General features: G+C 34.8%; 1 protein-coding gene across 24 annotated transcripts in view; it reads left to right on the top strand.

The window, feature by feature from the left end:
* Nucleotides 1-20,139, top strand: part of Pcm1 (pericentriolar material 1) — a 92,668-nt gene that overhangs the window by 36,360 nt on the left and 36,169 nt on the right. For all 24 annotated transcript variants that reach the window (XM_085680228.2, XM_048441699.3, XM_085680222.2 and 21 more), the window contains 12 exons: nucleotides 101-255; nucleotides 374-603; nucleotides 4,034-4,185; nucleotides 4,311-4,440; nucleotides 5,235-5,375; nucleotides 6,148-6,338; nucleotides 9,397-9,597; nucleotides 11,380-11,599; nucleotides 11,706-11,851; nucleotides 12,367-12,557; nucleotides 16,025-16,196; nucleotides 18,606-18,964. In XM_085680228.2, the coding sequence (XP_085536354.2) occupies nucleotides 101-255; nucleotides 374-603; nucleotides 4,034-4,185; nucleotides 4,311-4,440; nucleotides 5,235-5,375; nucleotides 6,148-6,338; nucleotides 9,397-9,597; nucleotides 11,380-11,599; nucleotides 11,706-11,851; nucleotides 12,367-12,557; nucleotides 16,025-16,196; nucleotides 18,606-18,964 (2,288 nt within the window). The remainder of the gene's footprint in view (nucleotides 1-100; nucleotides 256-373; nucleotides 604-4,033; nucleotides 4,186-4,310; nucleotides 4,441-5,234; nucleotides 5,376-6,147; nucleotides 6,339-9,396; nucleotides 9,598-11,379; nucleotides 11,600-11,705; nucleotides 11,852-12,366; nucleotides 12,558-16,024; nucleotides 16,197-18,605; nucleotides 18,965-20,139) is intronic.

The following is a 20,139-nucleotide window of genomic DNA, read 5'->3' as shown; positions in this document are numbered from 1 at the left end:
GTTCTTTGCTTGAAACTAGTTTATTAAAGCTCTACGTAGGTAGATTTTTTTGAATTTTTATTTTTGTTGTTTTAAATAACTGGGCTTTAATTTCTTTCAGGAATCCACAGGTAGCCTCCACCTGGAATGAAGTGAATAGTAACAGTAATTCACAGTGTATTTCTAATAATAGAGACGGGAGATCAGTTAATTCTAACTGTGAAATTAACAACAGATCTGCTGCCAACATCAGAGCTCTAAACATGCCTCCGTTAGGTATAATTTCCTATATGCACACAAATTTTGCCATATTACTCTAGTGAAGTAGATTATCTTTGATTTATACTCTTAATGTTTTAAAATCGTTTATTTGAATGATACTTGTTTTTAACAGACTGTCGATACAATAGAGAAGGAGAACAGAGGTTGCATGTAGCACAAGGTGAGGATGACGAGGAGGAAGAAGTAGAAGAGGAAGGAGTCAGTGGGGCTTCATTATCTAGCCACAGGAGCAGTCTGGTTGATGAGGCTCCAGAAGATGAAGAATTTGAACAGAAGATAAGTAGACTCATGGCTGCAAAAGAGAAACTTAAACAGCTCCAAGATCTTGTTGCTATGGTCCAGGTAAGTTACTTGTTTAAATTGTATAGTCATATAAGATGAAATTTTTGTGTATGTTTGATGATTATGTTGGTATAACTCCTTTCCTTTCCATTTCTTATATTGAACTGAGACACCTTACATACTAAGCAAGCATGTTACTACCAAAAGTTTCATCCCTAGCCCTGTATCTGTGCCTTAGATGTTACTATTAAAGGTTTAGTGGCTTAATTGCTATATATCAGATATTGGCAAACTCTTCCTGGTAAAGTTGAGAAACTGAGCCTGACATGGGGTGCACATCTATAGTCCTATCACTTGGGAAATGGAGGCAATTCAAGGAGGAGTTCAAGGTTATCCTTGGCTGTATCTAAGTTGGAGTTCTACTTTGTGCACAAAAGACTGTCTTGGAAAAAAAAATGGAAAGAGGAATTAGAGTAGGTAAATTTTGTTGTAATAACACCTTTTACAACTTAGAGTGAGAATGCAGCCATCTGTATATGTAACATGAGGGCCGGCTTGTTGGGGTATCTGTCCCGCCCAGTACCCCACAGCCGGTAAATCCCAAAGAAAATTACACAGAGTCTACATTAGATTATAAACTGATTGGCCCATTAGGTCAGGCTTCTTATTAGTCCTTGTAACTTATATTATCCATTATCGTTATCTATGTTAGCCACACGACTCAGTACCTTTCTCAGCGTGGCAGCTCACATGTTGCCTCTTCGGTGGTCTGGGCAGGAATGGCAGAGGAAGCTTTCTGCTTCCCAGAATTCTCCTGTTTAATAAATCAGCGTTTTATTAAAATACATGATTGACAGAATACAGATAATTCTCCCACACCATGTATATAAAAACCCAAGAGCATGACTGTACCAATATAGTTTGATCTACAACCCCACATAATTGTTTTTGCTTTTGCTGATGATACTGGCCTCATGTATAATAAGTCCATAGCATCATCATAAGGTAGATATTAAACGGATTGAAAAAGTGTTAATTGCCCAATGTTACATAATTTATGACTGCCAGAATTTACTTTGCCTATTGCAGAGCCTGAGATCTTAACCTACTTGATGTAAAAAAATAAAAAGAAAATCCAAATGTTAAAATGTTAGTAAAGTTCAACTATTAATACATGATTTTGAAAATAATTTATACATAGCACATGTAAATACTAACCCTTCTTTATTATCTAATGTGGTCCAAAAGATCTACTGAGCATTTTACAGTTTCCTGTTGTAGGTAAAATTTTTCTAGAGTAACAAAAATGGTTTAACTTGTGAAATTACTTCTTTGCTTTCTTTTTGTTTGTTATTTGTTTCCATTGCCAATTATTACCATACGTTTTCATCTGAATGGAAAATTTCTAATTGCTCTCCAGAATTACTGTTAATTGATATTCTAAGCAAAGTGAGTTCATGTCCCCAGACCTTTGATTACATTTTTATTATATTGGTATACTATAACTTGTTTACACATTATTGGTAATGACTTCTGTTTTTTTCTAAATTATTTCTGAGGACAAAAGCTGTTGAAGAAAGTGCATTAACATGTACAAGCATACAAGTAAACTTAGGCATGTAAAACGTGCATAACATAGAAGTGAACACCTTTTGAGATGTGATTTATTTGGTCATGTATTTAAAGAGTATTGGGAAGAACACCTAAGCTAATGACATTGGTTGCATATGTATAATGAAATTAATAGAAAGAATGGGTGGGATCTTTCTGAATTCCTACTTTACTTTTTGAAATGCATGAAACAGCTTTGGAAACAAATAATAGCAATAAGCTAGGTTATCCTCAATATTTTTACATATTTGTAAGAACTCATATTTGCTAATTGTTGTTTTCTATTAATTTCCCATTATTCTTTTAAGTCAGTGGTTCTCAAACTGTGGGTTGTGACCACTTTGGGGATTGAATGACCCCTTTATAGGAGTCATATATCATATCCTGCATATCAGATCTTTACATTATAATTCATAGCAGTAGCAAAGTTACAGTTGTGAAATAACAATGAAAATAATTGTATGGCTGGGGGGGTCACCACAACATGAAGAACTGTATTAAAGGGCCACATCATAGGAAGGTTGAGAACCACTCCTTTAAGATCACAAAATAGTACATAGGAAAACTGAAGTATGAGAAATAAGCTTTGTTTTGAATTAAAACTCATACTTTATTTTTTCCATGTACTATTTTATGAAAATACTTCATTTTCAGCTTCTTTATTTCTTAAGTTATAGCCTGGTTTTTGCCAGTGTCCTCTTCTATGCTCACTGGGCTTGGTTAGTCTTTTGATTGATACAGAGACAAGAATTGAATTGTCATTTCAGAGTTCATAGTTCTATGATTAATAAGAATCAGTCTGTTATGATTTTATTAGACTATTGTTTCCAAAAGTTAAATTTCAGATGTAATCTTCAGAGAAAGCATGGAATATAAATAAGTTAAATATTTTCAAGAAAATGCATGAGGTCATTTTCAACTCCCTATTAATCAGTTCATTAGTTCAATAAAAAAAAAATCTACCACTAGTCAGATAAAAAAAATTGTTTTTTGAGTAATCATTATAGATTTTAGATAGGATGTCCCTTTTTTCTGAAAAAGAGAGAGAGAGAGAGAGAGATAGAGAGAGAGAGAGAGAAAGGTCTCATTCTGTATCTTGGGCTGGCCAGAAGTTCATTATAGATAACCGAAGCTGGTCTTCTGACTCAGGGAGATCCTCTTGTTTTGTTAGCCTCTTGAATACTGGAATTACAGGAATGAGCCTCCATTCCATCTCATTTTCGCTTGTATCATTACTATTGGTACTTGCTTGACAAATTAAAGACAGAAATGAGTAAGAGGGCAATTTTTAAACAGATATTGGGCATGGGTTATTTGCAGTAATATAAAGGTTAAATCCTAAAATATCATTTGATATTGTAAAATAACATTGATATCCTTTTCTGCTCCATGTAATTATTTTAGCTTTTTATATTGTCACAAAGCTATTCTTTGATAGCTGCCCATTATCTCAACAAAATAAGAAATAGCTAGTTAATTTGTAAAGATTTCTTAATTCATAACACTAATGAAATATCTGAGGTTGGGTAAGAAAAAAAACTCATATAGTTTACAGTTTGGAGGTATTAAGGGTCCACATTCTGACTGAGTGTTATAAGGTCATGCAAGACAGTACATGGCAATAGATGGTCATGTTAGGGCCTTGGGCATATAAAACATTCAATGCCCAGAACTGCAAATAAAAATTTTTAATGGGCTCATTTTAGTTTTAGCACTTAATTTATCATTGATATAAGATACACTTTGGTTTTCTGTAAAAGTATTTATATCCTCTGTGGTATTAATTGTATTATGCTTTATAGCCTAGTAAATTATATAAAGTATAAATTTGATAATGTCTTTGGATTTCCAAATAGTTTTATATAATGTGCTGTTTTAGGATGATGACGCAGCTCAAGTGAGTGTCTCTGCCAATACATCAAATTTGGGTGATTTCTATGCAGCAGCAGAAGATACTAAACAAAATTCAAATAATGCAAGAGAAAATTCTAATAAAACACAAAAAGACACTGGAGTACATGAAAAAACAAGGTATGATAAGCTTTTGGCTTTCATATAAAAGTTCAAAACCAGTTATTTAGCAAGGGTTTCACTATGTTGTTTTTAGCTTAGTATAATTTTATTGAAGTTCACAAATAATGTCACTTTAATTATAGAGAGAAATTTTATGAGGCTAAACTACAGCAGCAACAGAGAGAGCTGAAACAGTTGCAGGAGGAAAGAAAGAAATTGATTGAAATTCAAGAGAAAATTCAAGCTGTGCAAAAGGCATGCCCCGACCTTCAGGTAATTATAAATTTATTTCTTTCAGTGTGCTTGAAAAATGTTTAAAACTTAATGTCAGTTTAAAGTATTCTGTCTTTACCGCTAATTTTCTGATTGCTGAAATGAATGAATAATGAAATGGATTTGGGTTATGTTTTTACTTTGTAAGGTAGTACATGGGAATCAAATGATTGCTTCTATTTTGGTATTGGGCTTTTTAAAATAATTTATTTAACTTTATTTTTATATGCATTGGTGTGAAGGTGTCAGATCCCCTGGAACTGGACTTACAGACAGTTATGAGCTGCCATGTGGGTGCTGGGAACTGACCCTTGGTCCTCTGGAAGAGGAGCCAGTGCTCTTAACCTCTCAGCCATCTCTCTAGCCCCATGTTTTGTTTTTGAAAAAAGAACATCAAATTGTTTCTAATACAAATATTTTCTAAGTTTGTACTTTTTCTATTTTTTCTAATCCTTTTGTCTTTTATTCCCAATATAAATAATATCCAGATGAGTATATGCCAAGGTTGGGTTTAGTGTAAACTCCCCCTCCCCAGTATTTGATTCTGTTGTTTTTACTGTTCCTGATTATTTACTTCTCATCACCTTCAGCCTGTTATCATCTTTGTTCTCTTCTGTTGTCTTTGGATCATGGTGGCGATTTTAGTCTCAATGTCAGATTAAATACGGCACTAGAGCTCTAGAGAAGTAAAATAACTATGAGATAAATTCAGTTATTTTAGTACTTTATAGTAATATTTGTTTTATATATATACATATACATTTGATTTGTTTTTGTTGTTGTTGTTCATTTAGCTCTCAGCCACTAGTATAAGTAGTGGTCCCACCAAAAAGTATCTCCCAGCTATTACTTCAACTCCAACTGTTAATGAAAATGAGACCAGCACAAGCAAATCTGTTGTTGAGCCTGAAGAGTCTTCAGTAGTGGATAATGAGGTATGGTACAGTCTACTGTGTTGTGGAATCCTAACTCCCAAATCTGTAAAATAGTTTTTTTGCGGGGAAGGGTGGGGGAAAAGGTGCTCTTGGGATGGGTCTTTGGGGCCTTTGACCTACTAGATGGATGATATATGTGAAGTATATTTTCTGTGTCGCTTTTTTAGGGGGAACAAATCTTACCCCAAATTATGCTGGTATTGATTTAAAATAGTCAAATTCTTTATTAGCAAATATGAGGAACAGTTATAGCAAACATAAATCATTTTAATTAGAAAGGCCTATTGAGTATTTCATTTATATTTGATTTGTAGAAAAGTATTATAGCTTTTCCCAAATAGTTCATGAGCATTTCTTGATTTCCCAAACAACTGATGACTGCCTTTATCTTATCCCTAAAATACTATTTAACCCTTATGAACATCTCTAAAAGATTTTAGCTTTAGTATTTTTAATTGTGTGTGGGTTGTTGGGGGGTATATACAAGTGAGTGTAGATGTCCTTGGAGGTCACAGGTGTCAGGTATCCCTGGGATCTAGAGTTAGGGGCAGTTGTGGGCCACTTGATAATGGTGCTGGGAGCTAAATTCAGATCCAAGAGTTTGCAAGAGCAGTATACATCCTTAACCACTGAGTGATTTCTCTAGTTCCCTAGATGGATATCGTAGAATGAAAGTGGAAACATTGGCAGTAGACAATATCATTAAGACTTCTATTCTTTAAGGCTTCAACAAATCCAAATATTTACTTGACTCTGAATTTTAAAATAATAGTTGTGGTCAGATATGCGAAGACATGAAATGTTAAGGGAAGAACTACGACAGAGAAGGAAGCAACTTGAAGCTCTCATGGCTGAACACCAGAGGAGGCAAGGGCTAGCTGAGGCTTCTTCTCCAGTGGCTGCATCATTGAGAAGTGATGGATCTGAGAACCTGTGTACCCCTCAGCAAAGCAGAACAGAAAAGTAAGAAAGTTGTTTAAAACATATTTTTAAAATATCATTTACCCAGAACTTAAAAGCAAGGCAGACTCATTTTCCTACACAATACAGCACAAGTCAAGTGTTTGACTGAGCAGCTATTTTTCCATATGTGACTAAGGACTCATTCTAGCCAGCCATTTTCTGTTCTGCAGCTTCTCTTTCTGTTTCAGTTACTTTGGTATTTTACAGTATTTGATCAAATGTTTTGTTTGTTTGTTGTTTTGTTTTGTTTTACCGAGACAGGGTTTCTCTGTTTTGCAGTTCTGGCTGTCCTTAAACTCGAAAAGATCTGTCTGCACCACTCCTGCCAGATGATCTTTCAAATTTTACTTTCTTTGCAAAGTTTTATACTTATAAAATGAAAAAATGTGATGCTTTGTGGTGCTGTTTTTTAGACTAGAGATATATTGTTTTGTGGCAGAGTTTCAGGTAACAAAGAGTGGCCTTGAACTCCTTGTGGAGCTCAAAATAACCTTGAACTTGCTTCTTGCCTCCACCTCTTCAGGGCTGAGATTATAGGCAAGTTCCATCATGCCCAGTTGAAATACTTTTTACTTTATTTATTTGTTTGTTTGTTTTTGTTGTTGATTATTCGAGACAGGTTTCTCTAGCTTTGGAGCTTGTCCTGGAACTAGCTCTTATAGACCAGGCTGGCCTCCAGTGTGCAGAGATCCTCCTGCTTCTGCCTCCTCAGGGCTGTAATTAAAGTTGTGCACCACCACCTCCCTGCTGAAATACTTTTTATTTTAAATTGTGTATCTACCATTTGTAAGGTTCCTGAGAATAATCATAAAGTATTTTTTATATAAAACATTAAATTCTTAGAAATATGTTTGAAGGGTCCACATTTGGAAAATTTGTAAAAGAATTAGTTATTTGTAAGATAAGTTAACTAGCTATATAGTAGTAACTAATCTAACATTTTGAAACCTAGATAGGTTGAAGCCTTATCAGATGGCATTTTCAGAATGTTTCACATGCTCTCTTAGAAGTTTTCATACTTGTGAAGTCTCAATGTACATTTTATTTATATCATATTCTATTCTCTTCTGCAGAGCATTTGCTCTTTCACAGAAGTCTTGAGATATTTTTGATGAGCATCTGGCTTCAGAATCATTAGTGTAGAGACTCATTTCTTAACCTGTGGCTTGTGACCCCCTCCTATGGGTTCATGTTACTGAATGCAACTGAGTGGGGGCAGGACTTGCAAAATTTTTTGCTTATTTCAGTCATACAAAATATATTCAGAATCAATTTATTATTAATATATTCAGCCAAAAAATATTCAGAATTAAATGCAAAGTGAATCCAAGGTCTTTACAGTATTGCCAACCTGTGTTGCAGCATGTGATTTAACTATAGCCTTGGCTTTAAGAAATATACATGTACTGCCTACAAGGCCACCCCAACATATTGACAAAGACTGCCTCAAACATTTGTGTGGTATGAATTGCTGTGTTTTTACTGCACATACAAAATCTTCCACTTTTAACAAGTTTAATTATGAAAACATTTAATTTTTTATCATATCTCATCCTGTTAACATCAAATTTAGTCTGTCTTTGCACTATTTTTTGTTCTATTGTTTTATGTAAAAAATTTACTTTGAGTTGCTGACTTTTGAATTTATAAAAAATGAATTTGGGCTTGATTAGGATAGATTTTTCCAATATTTTACAAGATGATCTTAAACATTTTGTATTACTCACTTATGCAAAGTAGAATTCTAAACATTTAAAATTATGAGCTCAAAGTATGAACTGGAAAACGATAAAGATCTTCTGTACTCCAGTCTCAAATATTTCTACGATTTTAATTAATTTCTATTTTATTTTTCAATTATGTATGTGCATGTATAGGAGTATGTATATGCCAGCACGTATGCCTGTGGAGGCTATAGCCATTGGATCTCCATAGAGCTGTAGTTGTAGGCGGTTGTGAGCTTGTCTTCTGTGGATGCAGAAGAGTAAACTGAGGTTCCATGAAAGAAAAGCAAGTGCTCTTAACTCCTGAGCCATCTCTCTAGTCTAGTCCCCCAAAGGTTTTCCTTCCTTCCTTCCTTCCTTCCTTCCTTCCTTCCTTCCTTCCTTCCTTCCTTCCTCCCTCCCTCCCTCCCTCCCTCCCTCCCTCCCTCCCTCCCTCCCTCCCTCCCTCCCTCCTTCCTTCCTTCCTTCCTTCCTTTTTCTTTTTGAGACAGGGTTTCTCTGTGAAGCCCTAGCTGTCTTGAAACTCATTCTGTAGACCAGACTGGTCGAATTCAGAGATCCACTTGCCTCTGCCTCCCAAGTGCTGGAATTAAAGGTGTGTGTGCCCCCACCACTTAGCCAGGATTAATTATTTGTGTAAAAATAAACAAGTATATCGTCCCCTTAGTATTTTTTAATAAATGATAAGATTGTGTTTATATATGCCAAAGAATTTTTAAAAATAAATTGGATTATCAGAAGATGTTTAGATTGCATAGCTATTTGATACATCTTTATACTCAGGGCATGTAAAAATTTCTTGAAAGGGATTGTGAAAGGAGACAGTTTAGCATGTCTAGGTCTAGAGTTGTGTGTTTTAATATACCAGTAGATATGGTGGCTATTTAAAGCAAGTTAAAGTTAGTTCATTTTCTCTCTAGTCACGTGGGTAAAATTTTAAGTGCTTAGTATTCATATGTATCTATATCTGCTGCATAGGGCAGCACCGATATAGATCATTACCACTATTGCAGAAAGCTCTGTTAGGTAGCACCAGAATAGAGTGCTATCACCTAGGGAATGGCTGAGGGAAGTTTAGTTTGGGAAAAAAATTTCCAGATGTGATGATTATTTTAATTTCTATGAAATATTTTTTTTGTGGAAGGCAAGCTACACATTTGTATGACAGCAACAGAAGATAGCATCTCACAGAATTATTATAATTTTTGTAATTATTATAATTTTGTATATGTTTATGCTTTCATATATATCTAAATAAATCTTGAGCATTGTAACTCTTAAAATATCTAGCTATTCTCCATAATGATGCCTGTTTTATGTCTCATTATCCCTAGAACAATGGCAACTTGGGGAGGTTCTACTCAGTGTGCATTAGATGAAGAAGGAGATGAAGATGGTTACCTTTCAGAAGGAATTGTTCGGACAGATGAAGAAGAAGAAGAAGAAGAGCAAGATGCCAGTTCCAATGATAACTTTCCTAGTTATCACCCTAGTATAAATCAAAATTCTTATAATGTAAAGGAAACTAAAAATAGGTTAGTTTCAGTGTTAAAATTTTATTTGAATCAAGTTTTTATGGTACCAAAAATTCTGTGGTTCAAATCAACTAATTAATCAAGTACCTTAAATTTTGGTTCAGTAATGGTACCAACTACTCAAAGGTAATGCAGATCTCACAGATTAGTCCTACAAGAATATTTCCAGTCTAAGTGCCCAACTTAATTGTATTCTCCTGTATTGACTAAAGTGAGAGTTTCCTCAGTCTGTCTTTAGATTTAATAATTTGCTACAACTCAGGAAATCACTTTACCAGTTTATTCTGAAGTCTTGACCTTTGTGGAATAGTTATGAGGAATGAGTCTAGAGTGAGGAAGTGTGGAGAGCTTCCATGCCTTTGGATATAAGCACTTTCATTGGTCACCACCCTTGAAATTCTCTGAAGTCATTATTAAAGAGATTTTATGGAAGTAAGTTTCTTTATGTAGCCATGATTGACTAAATAAATAGGCCATTGATAATCAGACTCAATCTCTGGTTCCATTTCTTCCCCTAAAGGTCAGTGGGTGGGTCTGGAAGTAACTGCTCTTTAGTGACATAATTGGTTTTTCAGGAGAAACTCCCCCCCCCCCCCCAAGGGCTTTCTAAGGATTGTATCTTTGTTATAAGTTTTGTCTTGGTTAAAAGGGGCTTACTCTAAATAGAGAATCTGCCACTCAGGAGATTCTAAAATTTTAGGGGTGGGGGCACACAGAACACTGGGTAGTTCTTAAACTAGATTCATATTTCATTTTTAACATAAAGATGTTGCTGCAATAGATCCCACCTTGACCAGATCAAGAATCGTTCCTAAGCTTTCATCTTTGCTTCTGTTGGGGAGAATTAAGCAAAAAATAAAACATTTCATATGGTGAAAAAGTTATGTTAATAAACTAACTGTATTACTAGCAACAGTGGTATATCCTAAAAGTCTTGGCTGTTGCTTGAATTTTTTTTTCTTTTTCTTTCTTTCTTTTTTTTTTTTTTTTCCCAAGAGAGGGTTTCTTTGTGTAACTTTGGTGCCTGTCCTGGAACTTGCTTTTGTAGATCAGGCTGGCCTCAAACTCACAGAGATCAGCTTGCCTTTGCCTCCCAAGTGCTGGGATTAAAGGCGTGTGCCACCACCCACCACCCAACTTAGTTGTTGCTTGAAAGGATCACTTGAGACCAGAACAATGTAGTGAGACCCTGTCTTTAAAACAAAGCAAAGCAAAAACAGCAGGAAGCAATACTAATTGTTATTTATGATTTTTTTAATTATATTTTTTGTGTGTGCATGTTTTTGTATATGCATTTGTGTCATGGTGCACAAATGGAGGTACAAGCATACCTTGCAGGGGTAGATTCTCTCTTTCTGCCTGTGGGTCTCTGGGATTGAACTCAGGTTATCAGGGTTGGTGGCAAGTGTTCTCTTGTCTCTGGTCTGCATTATTACTTCTAGTAGTGATAAAATTTAGTGAGTAAATACATGTTAACTAGATATAATATTGCTACTTGATGAAGTAGACCTTGAAGAATAAAAAAGTGCTCTAGTCAAAAGATTGTTTTTATTTTGTAGAATATAGTTATATTAAAGTGTAAGAATACAAATGAGAAAAACTAGAAAGCTATTAGAGAATAATTGGATGGTCTGGAAGTCTGACTTTTTTTCCTATATATTTTTCTTGTTTGATACTGATGAAAGAAATACTAGTCTGTAGAATAGGATTTGATGTTTGTTACTATATTTTAAAATTCAAATTCTCACATGTGTTGACTTAAGGTTCTAAATTCTCCATTAGGTGGAAGAATAATCGCCCTGTTTCAGCAGATGGAAATTATCGTCCTTTAGCCAAGACAAGGCAACAGAATATCAGCATGCAACGACAAGAAAACCTTCGATGGATATCAGAGCTCTCTTACATAGAAGAGAAAGAGCAGTGGCAAGAACAAATTAATCAGCTAAAGAAACAACTTGATTTCAGTGTCAATATTTGTCAGACTTTGATGCAAGACCAGCAGGTAAATTGCATCTTTGAAATGTATTCTTTTAATTTACATAGTTTTGAAGCAGTACACATTTTCTTCAAGACATTGGTTAACTGTTGCCAAAATTTTCTTCCAACAGACTTTATCTTGTTTGCTGCAAACTCTTCTAACAGGTCCTTACAGCGTTATGCCAAGCAATGTGACATCTCCTCAGGTACACCTTATAATGCACCAGCTGAACCAGTGCTACACACAACTAACGTGGCAACAGAATAACGTTCAGAGGTAATCTGCTTGATCACAAGTGTTACTCCTGTACAGTAGTGCTAAAATGAAAGGAGAGTTTACAGTTACCTTCAGGGAGAGAAAGACTAGGGCCAAACTGCTGCCAGTCTATTTCCTGAAACTTACAAGCCATGATCTGCTACTGTGGGCCTGAGATTTATTTATAAAATTGGTATTAAATTTTATACTTAATGTTGGATAAAGTATATAGTATATAATTTATACCACAGTAAATTTAGGTTCTGACATTTACACCTATGTCTGTTAGTACTAAGCTCAGTACTTGTTCCAACAGCTAATTTATTGAATTAGGCCAGCAGAGCAAGCAGATACTTATAGGATCAGAGTAGCCTGGCTATTCTGAGTGCTGTTCAGTCATTTCTTATGTGTACTGCTTTTTAATTTAGTTTGTTGATGGTACTATTATATTGATTGTTGTTTGACTTTTAAAGTAGACCTTTTTTGTTGCTGGTACTTTTAACTGAGTTTTAAATTACTGGCTTACTTTTTTGTAGGTTAAAACAAATGCTAACTGAACTTATGCGTCAACAAAGTCAACATCCAGAGAAAACTAGAAGCAAAGAAAGAGGCAGTAGTGCATCACACCCCTCTTCTCCCAATTTATTTTGTCCTTTCAGCTTTCCAACACAGCCTGTAAATCTGTTGAATCTTCCTGGATTTACTAACTTTCCATCATTTGCACAAGGTAAGTAACTGGAAACCTGAAGGAAAAATAAGTAAATGCAAAGATTTTGATCTGGTTATGATACTGCATGCCTAAAATTCCAGCACTAAGGAAGTAGAGGCAGTAGTAGGATTAGGAACTCAAGGCCAGTCTCAGGTACACAATGAGTTTGAGGCCAAACTGGACTAAACAAGATCTGTCTCCAAAAAGAAAGAGTTTGAGATTCTAATTTCTATTATACTGGTTTTCCTTTTTTATTGGTTCAGTTTTTTATATGCATATAATGTTTGGAGCAAATTTCCCCTCTATATGAACTTTTCCTATATCCCACATCACCACTTTGACCTCCCAACTTCATGTGCTATTTTTTTGTTTGTTTGTTTTGTTTTTAAAGCTACCAAGCCCACTTAGCCTGCTAGTATGTACAACGATCAATTGACAGTAGCTTTTCAAGAAGAAATAGGGCTTTGTGAACCCCCTTTCCATGTATATTACATGAATGTTTTAAAATAATGCATAACTATTATTCCTTGGAAATTTCCTACATGCATAAAATGTATTGTGGTCATATTTATTGCCCAGTCATCCTCCATACTTTTCCAAATACACCCTCTACCCTCTCTCAACTTTTCATACTTTTTAAAAAATGACCAAATCTAATTTAGCTGCCCATAAACTGCTGTGTGTGGGGCCATCCACTGAAGCGTGGTTAACCTGCTAGGGACTGCAACCTTACAGAACACTAACTCTCCCTACCTTCAGAGCTACCACTCTTTAACTCTTCTGTAACATCACTTTGTCAGTAGCTCCTTGGCTAGGGGTGGGAAGCTGGGGAACTTAAGAACCCCTCCCTCTTTTATGCTAAAATGTTGACTGGCTTGATCATTTGTAAGCCTTCTGCAGACAGCGCAGTTGCTGCAGATTCATGAAAGCAACAACAATCAGCCTGTTATGTTGAAAGACACTGTTCACTGTTCAGTCTGACTTTCCTCAAACTCTAGCTCTTAAAAACTCTTTGTCTCTCCTTCCTAGATGTTCCCTGAGCTATGTGGGGAGGGCCTGCATTATAAATGTCCCATTTGTACCTGAGCACTTCATTGACACTTATTCCCTTTACTTTGATCAGTTGTGAATGTCTTGTAGAATTTTTGGCATGCTTTAGAGTTGAAAGAGAAGCTATTAAAGTTACCTTTTCCTACATTGTTCTAATGAAAAGTTAATAAACATGACTGCTAACAAAACTCAGGTATTTATTTATTAAGGGGAAAGATACTGATCTTGTTTGAGGGCTACTGTCACCAGGCAAAACATTACGAAGTTAAAGATGAATAAGATAGTACTTAAGAGAAGCCATATCTTGGTGGGTGCATTTAGTGTAGGCTTTTATTAAGATGGTTTTAGGTGTTTTTATGTTATTTGCTTTGCTTTGCTTTCCCTCTGTTATATGCCAGGTACTATATATTGCTGGGATCCAAAGACGAGTTAAGATAAATCTTAAAAGGAATTTAGGATCTAATTAGGAAGCTAATAATGTTAATCAATGCTTATAGCAGTGCAATGGTTGTTTTAAAAAGGATACAAATACTTAGAGAATATGAGCAAGTTGGTTTTAGAAAAGATGGTATATAAGCTAAAGGGTGAATAGGGTCATTATTTCCTTAATGATTAAAATGGAAAAAGCATTTTAGCCAGTAGAACTATTTAAGAGTTTCAGAGCATTAATATCATTTGGAGACTTTAGAGGTAGTTTAGTGTGCCTAGTGCTCAGAGCCAAAGCAGGGAAGTGATTGGTGTGGCTGAAGAGTAGCAAAGGCCTTTTGTGGTGTGCAAAGAAAGCTTAAGTTTTACATTGCAATCAAGAGGTATTACAGAAATACTCTGAGCAGGAAAGTACATGAGATTTTTATTTCAGGAAGATTATACTTTCATACTATTGAGGAAGATTATATTGTCATACTATTGAGGATGACTATACCGTCATACTATTGAGGAAGATTATAACATCATACTGTTGAAGAAGATTATATCGTCATACTATTGAGGGAGACTATACCATCATACTATCGAGGGAGACTATACTGTCATACTATTGGGAGATTATACTGTCACACTATTGAAGAAAATTATACTGTCATATTATTGAGGATGATTATACTGCCATACATGCTATCGAGGGAGATTGTACTGTCATACTATTGATGATGATCATACTGTTATACTATCAATGGAAATTTTCCTGTCATACTATTGAGGGATTGGAGGGAGGAGCTAGGAGTGTAATTGACTAGAAGGCTTTCATAGTGATGTTAAAAAAAGAGTGTTAGTTCAACAGTAGTAAAGGATGACACTAATGGTAAAGAAAACAGTTGAAAGTATTAGAATAGGCTAAGTGACCAGGTGATCAAGAAGGAAGAATTGAATGTATTTGCTGAGGAATATAGAAAACATAAAGGTTGAGAATCTTTCATAAATATTAATATCCATATTCCACAGTGTATTTTCTTAACATGATTTCAAAGCATGGGCATTAAAATTTGAACTTTTTTACTTCATGAGTATTGACTAATATTGATAGCAAATATTGTTTGAGTAGACTTTACTTTAAGTAATAAATGACAAGATACAGCTGATACTCATTTTCATGTTCATGTTATTACTAATATTCATACCCATGCCAAATGAGTTAATGAATTATTATCAATTTTATAGCATTACTTTGAATATTAAGTGAAATTGTATATAAAGTACTTATCCTTAAGTCTGACACCCAATGATAATTTGATAAAAGCACTGTTAGTTATGACTTCTAGTACTTTTTTTTAAGATTTTAAATTTTGATTCTTAATTATGTATATATATCTGTGTTTGAATGTGGATTTGTGCACATGAGTACAGTACCCATTGAGGCTAGAGGAGGGTGTCATATCCCCTGAAACTGAGTATGTGGTTCAGGGAACTGAACTCTGTCTGCAAGAAGAGTTTATGTTCTTGACTGCTGAGCCATCCGTCTCTTTGCTCTTGTAACTTCTAGTTTATTGTTTTTTTTCCTTTTTATGTATTATTTTTATATGTCTTTCAATGCATGTGTATCACATGTGTGCAGTGTCCTTAGAGGCCAGAATAGGTTGTAGGATCCCCTGAGACATGAATTCCAAATAGCTGTGAGTTGCCAAATAGGTTCTGGGAATCAAACCCTGGTCATCTGGAAGAGCAGCTGGTGCTCTTAGGAGGTATATTAGTGCTATCTCTCTAGTCTTGACTTCTAGTTCTTAAGAGAGAACCATTAATTACTTTAGTATCACAAATATCTCATGTAGTAGGCTGAGCTATAAGTAGTAAATATATGAGCATTACTTTATTGAACTAGCAGTTTGTTTTGATAGGTTTGGACTGAATATTTAGTCAGTTAAAGCTCTTAAGAATAAGTTTTTATTTCATTTGAGGCTAAGGTACTTCTTTATTCTTTTTTTTTCCTGTGTTTTTATTAGGAATGAATTTCAGCCCTTTATTTCCTTCTAATTTTGGAGATTTTTCTCAGAATGTTTCTACACCTACTGAACAGCAGCAACCATTAGCCCAGAATTCTTCAGGGAAAGCAGAGTATATGGCTTTTCCAAAACCCTTTGAAAGCAATTCTTCTTTTGGAGCAGAAAAGCAAAGGTATTGATTGTATCAAAGTCTGATGTTTTACCATTCACTTAAAATTTTTTAATATTACATTGTGTGTGAGTGTGTGTGTGTGTGTGTGTGTTAGTCAAAGGAAAATTTGAGAGAGTAAGTAGGTTCTCTCTTTACACCATGTGGGTCCTAGGGATCAAACACAGTTTAATAGGCTTGGCAGCATTTACATGCTAACCTATTTTGGTGGCCCACCTATTATGTGACATAACACAGGGACAATTTTTGTGATATATAGTACCTTAATATATAGTATTGGTTATATGAAGTTTATACATCTTATAGCTATCCCCCGAGCTGAAGAACTGATCCTTGTCCAACTGCCAGAGTTTTGGTCCAGGTTATCTTATGAGATTCATATGACGTCACCAGAAATGTATGATTTATTCTGGATTTGATGTTTCCTTTTAGGTTAAAAAAGCTCAGTGAAACTGAGAGTAACTGCTAGGGAATAGTTATTTGATTTGTAGCCTCTGTAGACAATTCAAATATTATTATATAGGATATTATTTTATTATAAAAACAACTTTTAGCTGGACATGGTGATTCATGTCTTGAATCCCAATGCTTGGGAGACAGAGGCAGAGACAGAGGCAGGCAGATCTTTGGAGTTCAAAGCCAGCCTGGTCTATATACTGAGTTCTGGTCCAGTGAGGGCTACATAATAAAATTCTGTCAAATAAACTTTTATCTAGGAAGTTTTGATAGTACATGATATCATTCATAAGATTTTATATTCTTTCTCATATTTATTAATTTTTAATATGATAATTTCCCTAGCTATATTCTCTGGCACAGTAGTATAAAAGAAGAGCTCTGACTCCAACCATCATTTTTTAGCGTTTTTACAGCTATAAAAATAAGTTTTATAATTATTTTAATCCAGAAAATTATTTTGGTAGCTAATTTAAAAAGAATCCTTATAATCTTTTTTAGTTTGTTTGTTCTTGGAGAAAATAGGCATATTAAGCACACTGTAAAAGGTAAGGTAATTTACAAGAATACTGCCTGTAGTCTCATTGTTACTTTTTTAAAAAACTAGAAGAATAAAAACTTAGATATCAGATGGACCCAATGTTCTGTTAGAAGTGTCTTTGTGATTTTTTTTTCCTACCTCAGCCCTTTGGAAATATATAATCCACTCTATACGCCCCCCTTAGTAATATGATTGGGCATGTCTCAACTTCCAAAATTAGCATTTGCCACTGTTTGTTGAATGTTATCTGAATTTTCTGTCCTATCAGTTCCTGCAATTGTTGAGTCCCAAAGAAATCACACAGAGGCCTACATTAACTATAAACTGATTGGCCCATTAGCTCAGGCTTCTTATTAACTCTTAAAACATGTATTAATTAGCCCATTATTCTTGTCTATGTTAGCCACATGACTTGGTACCTTTTTCAGCAAGGTAGTCACATCTTGCTTGCTCTGTGGCTGGGCCAGGACTGCAGATCAAGCTTTCATCTTCCCAGAATTCTCCTGTTCTCATTGACCCGCCTCTACTTCCTGTCTGGTTGTCCCACCTATACTTCCTGCCTGACTACTGGCCAATCAGCATTTATTTAAAGTATAATTGACAGAATACAGATCATTGTCCCACACCACTTCCCCCTCTTTTTAAAAAAACTAAAAAACAAGAACTCTGAATCTAATATCCTCTGTTTGTCTTTTCTCCTGACCATTATCCAAAGTCCATTTTTTGGGGATGTGGGCATAGTTTTCTAGGCTACTTCCTGCTGGTTGGGGGCACTGATAATCTTATGAGGACCTAAAGAGAATTTAGAATTGTGATCAAGTCCTGACTGGAGCATCTTGAATCTGTTCTGGATGTAGAACTCAGACATCCGGGCTATCTGTTCCTACCGGAGATCTCAGGTGGTCTTCGTTGATCAATTTTGATTTTTCTTAACTCAGAATAAATTAAATAAAAATGAGAATAGCCTTTCATTTTCTGTGGAAACAAAAGCAAAACTTCTTCTCCAAAGTAGCATACCTTTGACTTCAATTTTGAAGTGAAGGTATTTTCAAAATACCTAACATGGATTAATTCAGCACTTATAAACAAATATCTTTTGGCAGCTCTTGCTCCTTCCTCAGCATTCAAACAATTCAAAGAGAGCATAATAACATACAGCATCCAGATTCTGTGTATTTTTCATCTTTATGTGACTTTATTTTAACCTCTATTTTATTTTTAATTTTTGGCTTTTTGAGACAGGGTCCAAGATAAAAGTAATTTGTAACACATAGTATTTGCACACTGAATGCATGTTTTTGTGAGAACATTTTCCTAGCTTGATGATTTTATTCATATAAATCTATTCCATGTGTAGAGATTTTAGTAGATAAAAATAAATCTTAATTGTGATATCTAAACTCTATATTGGTAAGGAATCAGAAGCAGCATGAAGAGGAAGTTGAAAACACCAAGACACCATGGTTATATGATCAAGAAGGAGTAGTAGAAAAACCACTTTTCAAGACTGGATTTGCAGTGTCTGTAGAGAAAACCCCAAATAGTAACCGCAAAAATCAACCAGATACAAGCAGGAGAAGACGCCATTTTGATGAAGAATCATTGGAAAGCTTTAGCAGTATGCCCGATCCCATAGATCCAACAACAGTAACTAAAACATTTAAGACAAGAAAAGCATCTGCCCAAGCTAGCCTGGCTTCTAAAGACAAAACTCCCAAATCGAAGAGTAAGAAGAGGAACTCTTCTCAGCTGAAAAGTAGAGTTAAAAATATTGGTAAGTTTTGAAATTTCTTGAGCATTTATAACATAAGTATAGTGAATGTTGGTCTTAATTTTTTTGTGTATAGCTAGATGTATAGGTATTGTTGAGGCCTAATTCAAACATTTTTACTTAGCTTTATAATTTTTAAATTTCTAAGTAACATTTAATTATTTTAAAGTTTTGCATTTATTTTTTGTGCTTTTAAACTTTCTTGTTTCATATGTGTGTGTGTGTGTGTGTGTCTATACACAAATGCACACCAGCATGCTTCTCCTTCTCCTTCCAGTGTCATATCTTTTTCTTTTCTTTCCTCCCCCCACCCAAACCCACTAAATCCAGTTAGTGTAGCCCATATGTATATGGGTGTGGAGCCATACACTGGAGGAAATGCTGATAGTGAGAACACTTCCAAAAAAGAATGATTCTCTCCCAGCTGTCAAGTCAACTGTCAACTGTCAAGACTCAGCTGAACAGATGGTCTCCAAATTTTACGTTACTATAAAGTTGCCTAGATACCCAAATTTTACTTACTTTTTGTCTTCCAGTGTTATATCATGGCACTGCATTGAATTTTAATTAAGTTTTCTTAGATTCTTGATAATTTGCTTAATGGGCTTCTAATATTTAATACATTGTTGCTTTTTATTACCATAAATGAAATGACTTTTAAAATAGGCTTACTTGTAGATAAACTAGTGTTTCATTAAATTTTGTTTTTAAATATTATGTTAAAGTTCTCTTTATAGCACTACTATGTGTACTTGCTTTTAAAAAGTAGGTTCTTCTATAATTTTCTTAAAAGTTTACCAAAGTACTAGATTGAAAGTAGTTTTATTAGTTAAACTTGAGTATTATAGATAAATTCACATGCTTAAGTTTGGTAAAACCATAGAACCATTCAAGTAGATAATGTTGCTTTTCTCTGAAACAGACCCTATGAACCGTCACATAATTTTGTATTTCCTAGTGTTCCCACAAATATTCTGATATATAACTAAAGGAATGTGAACAATTTTTATTGTAACGTTCTCTCATTTAGCTAGATAATTTGATGTGCTGAGGGCATTGCTCCTTAAACTTTTTAAGGTCTCATATGGAACTCCCATAGAATACTGTTTTAAGTATAGATTCAGATTCATCAAAAGGAGGATTGAGAGTTCAAGTCAGACTAGGCTACCTACTAAAAC

Source organism: Myodes glareolus, chromosome 23, assembly GCF_982192425.1.
Source record: "Myodes glareolus chromosome 23, mMyoGla1.1, whole genome shotgun sequence".
In the NCBI taxonomy this organism is placed as follows: Eukaryota; Metazoa; Chordata; class Mammalia; order Rodentia; family Cricetidae; genus Myodes; species Myodes glareolus.
The sequence above is the reverse complement of the archived record's forward strand: the minus strand, read 5'-3'. Positions and strand labels throughout refer to the sequence as shown.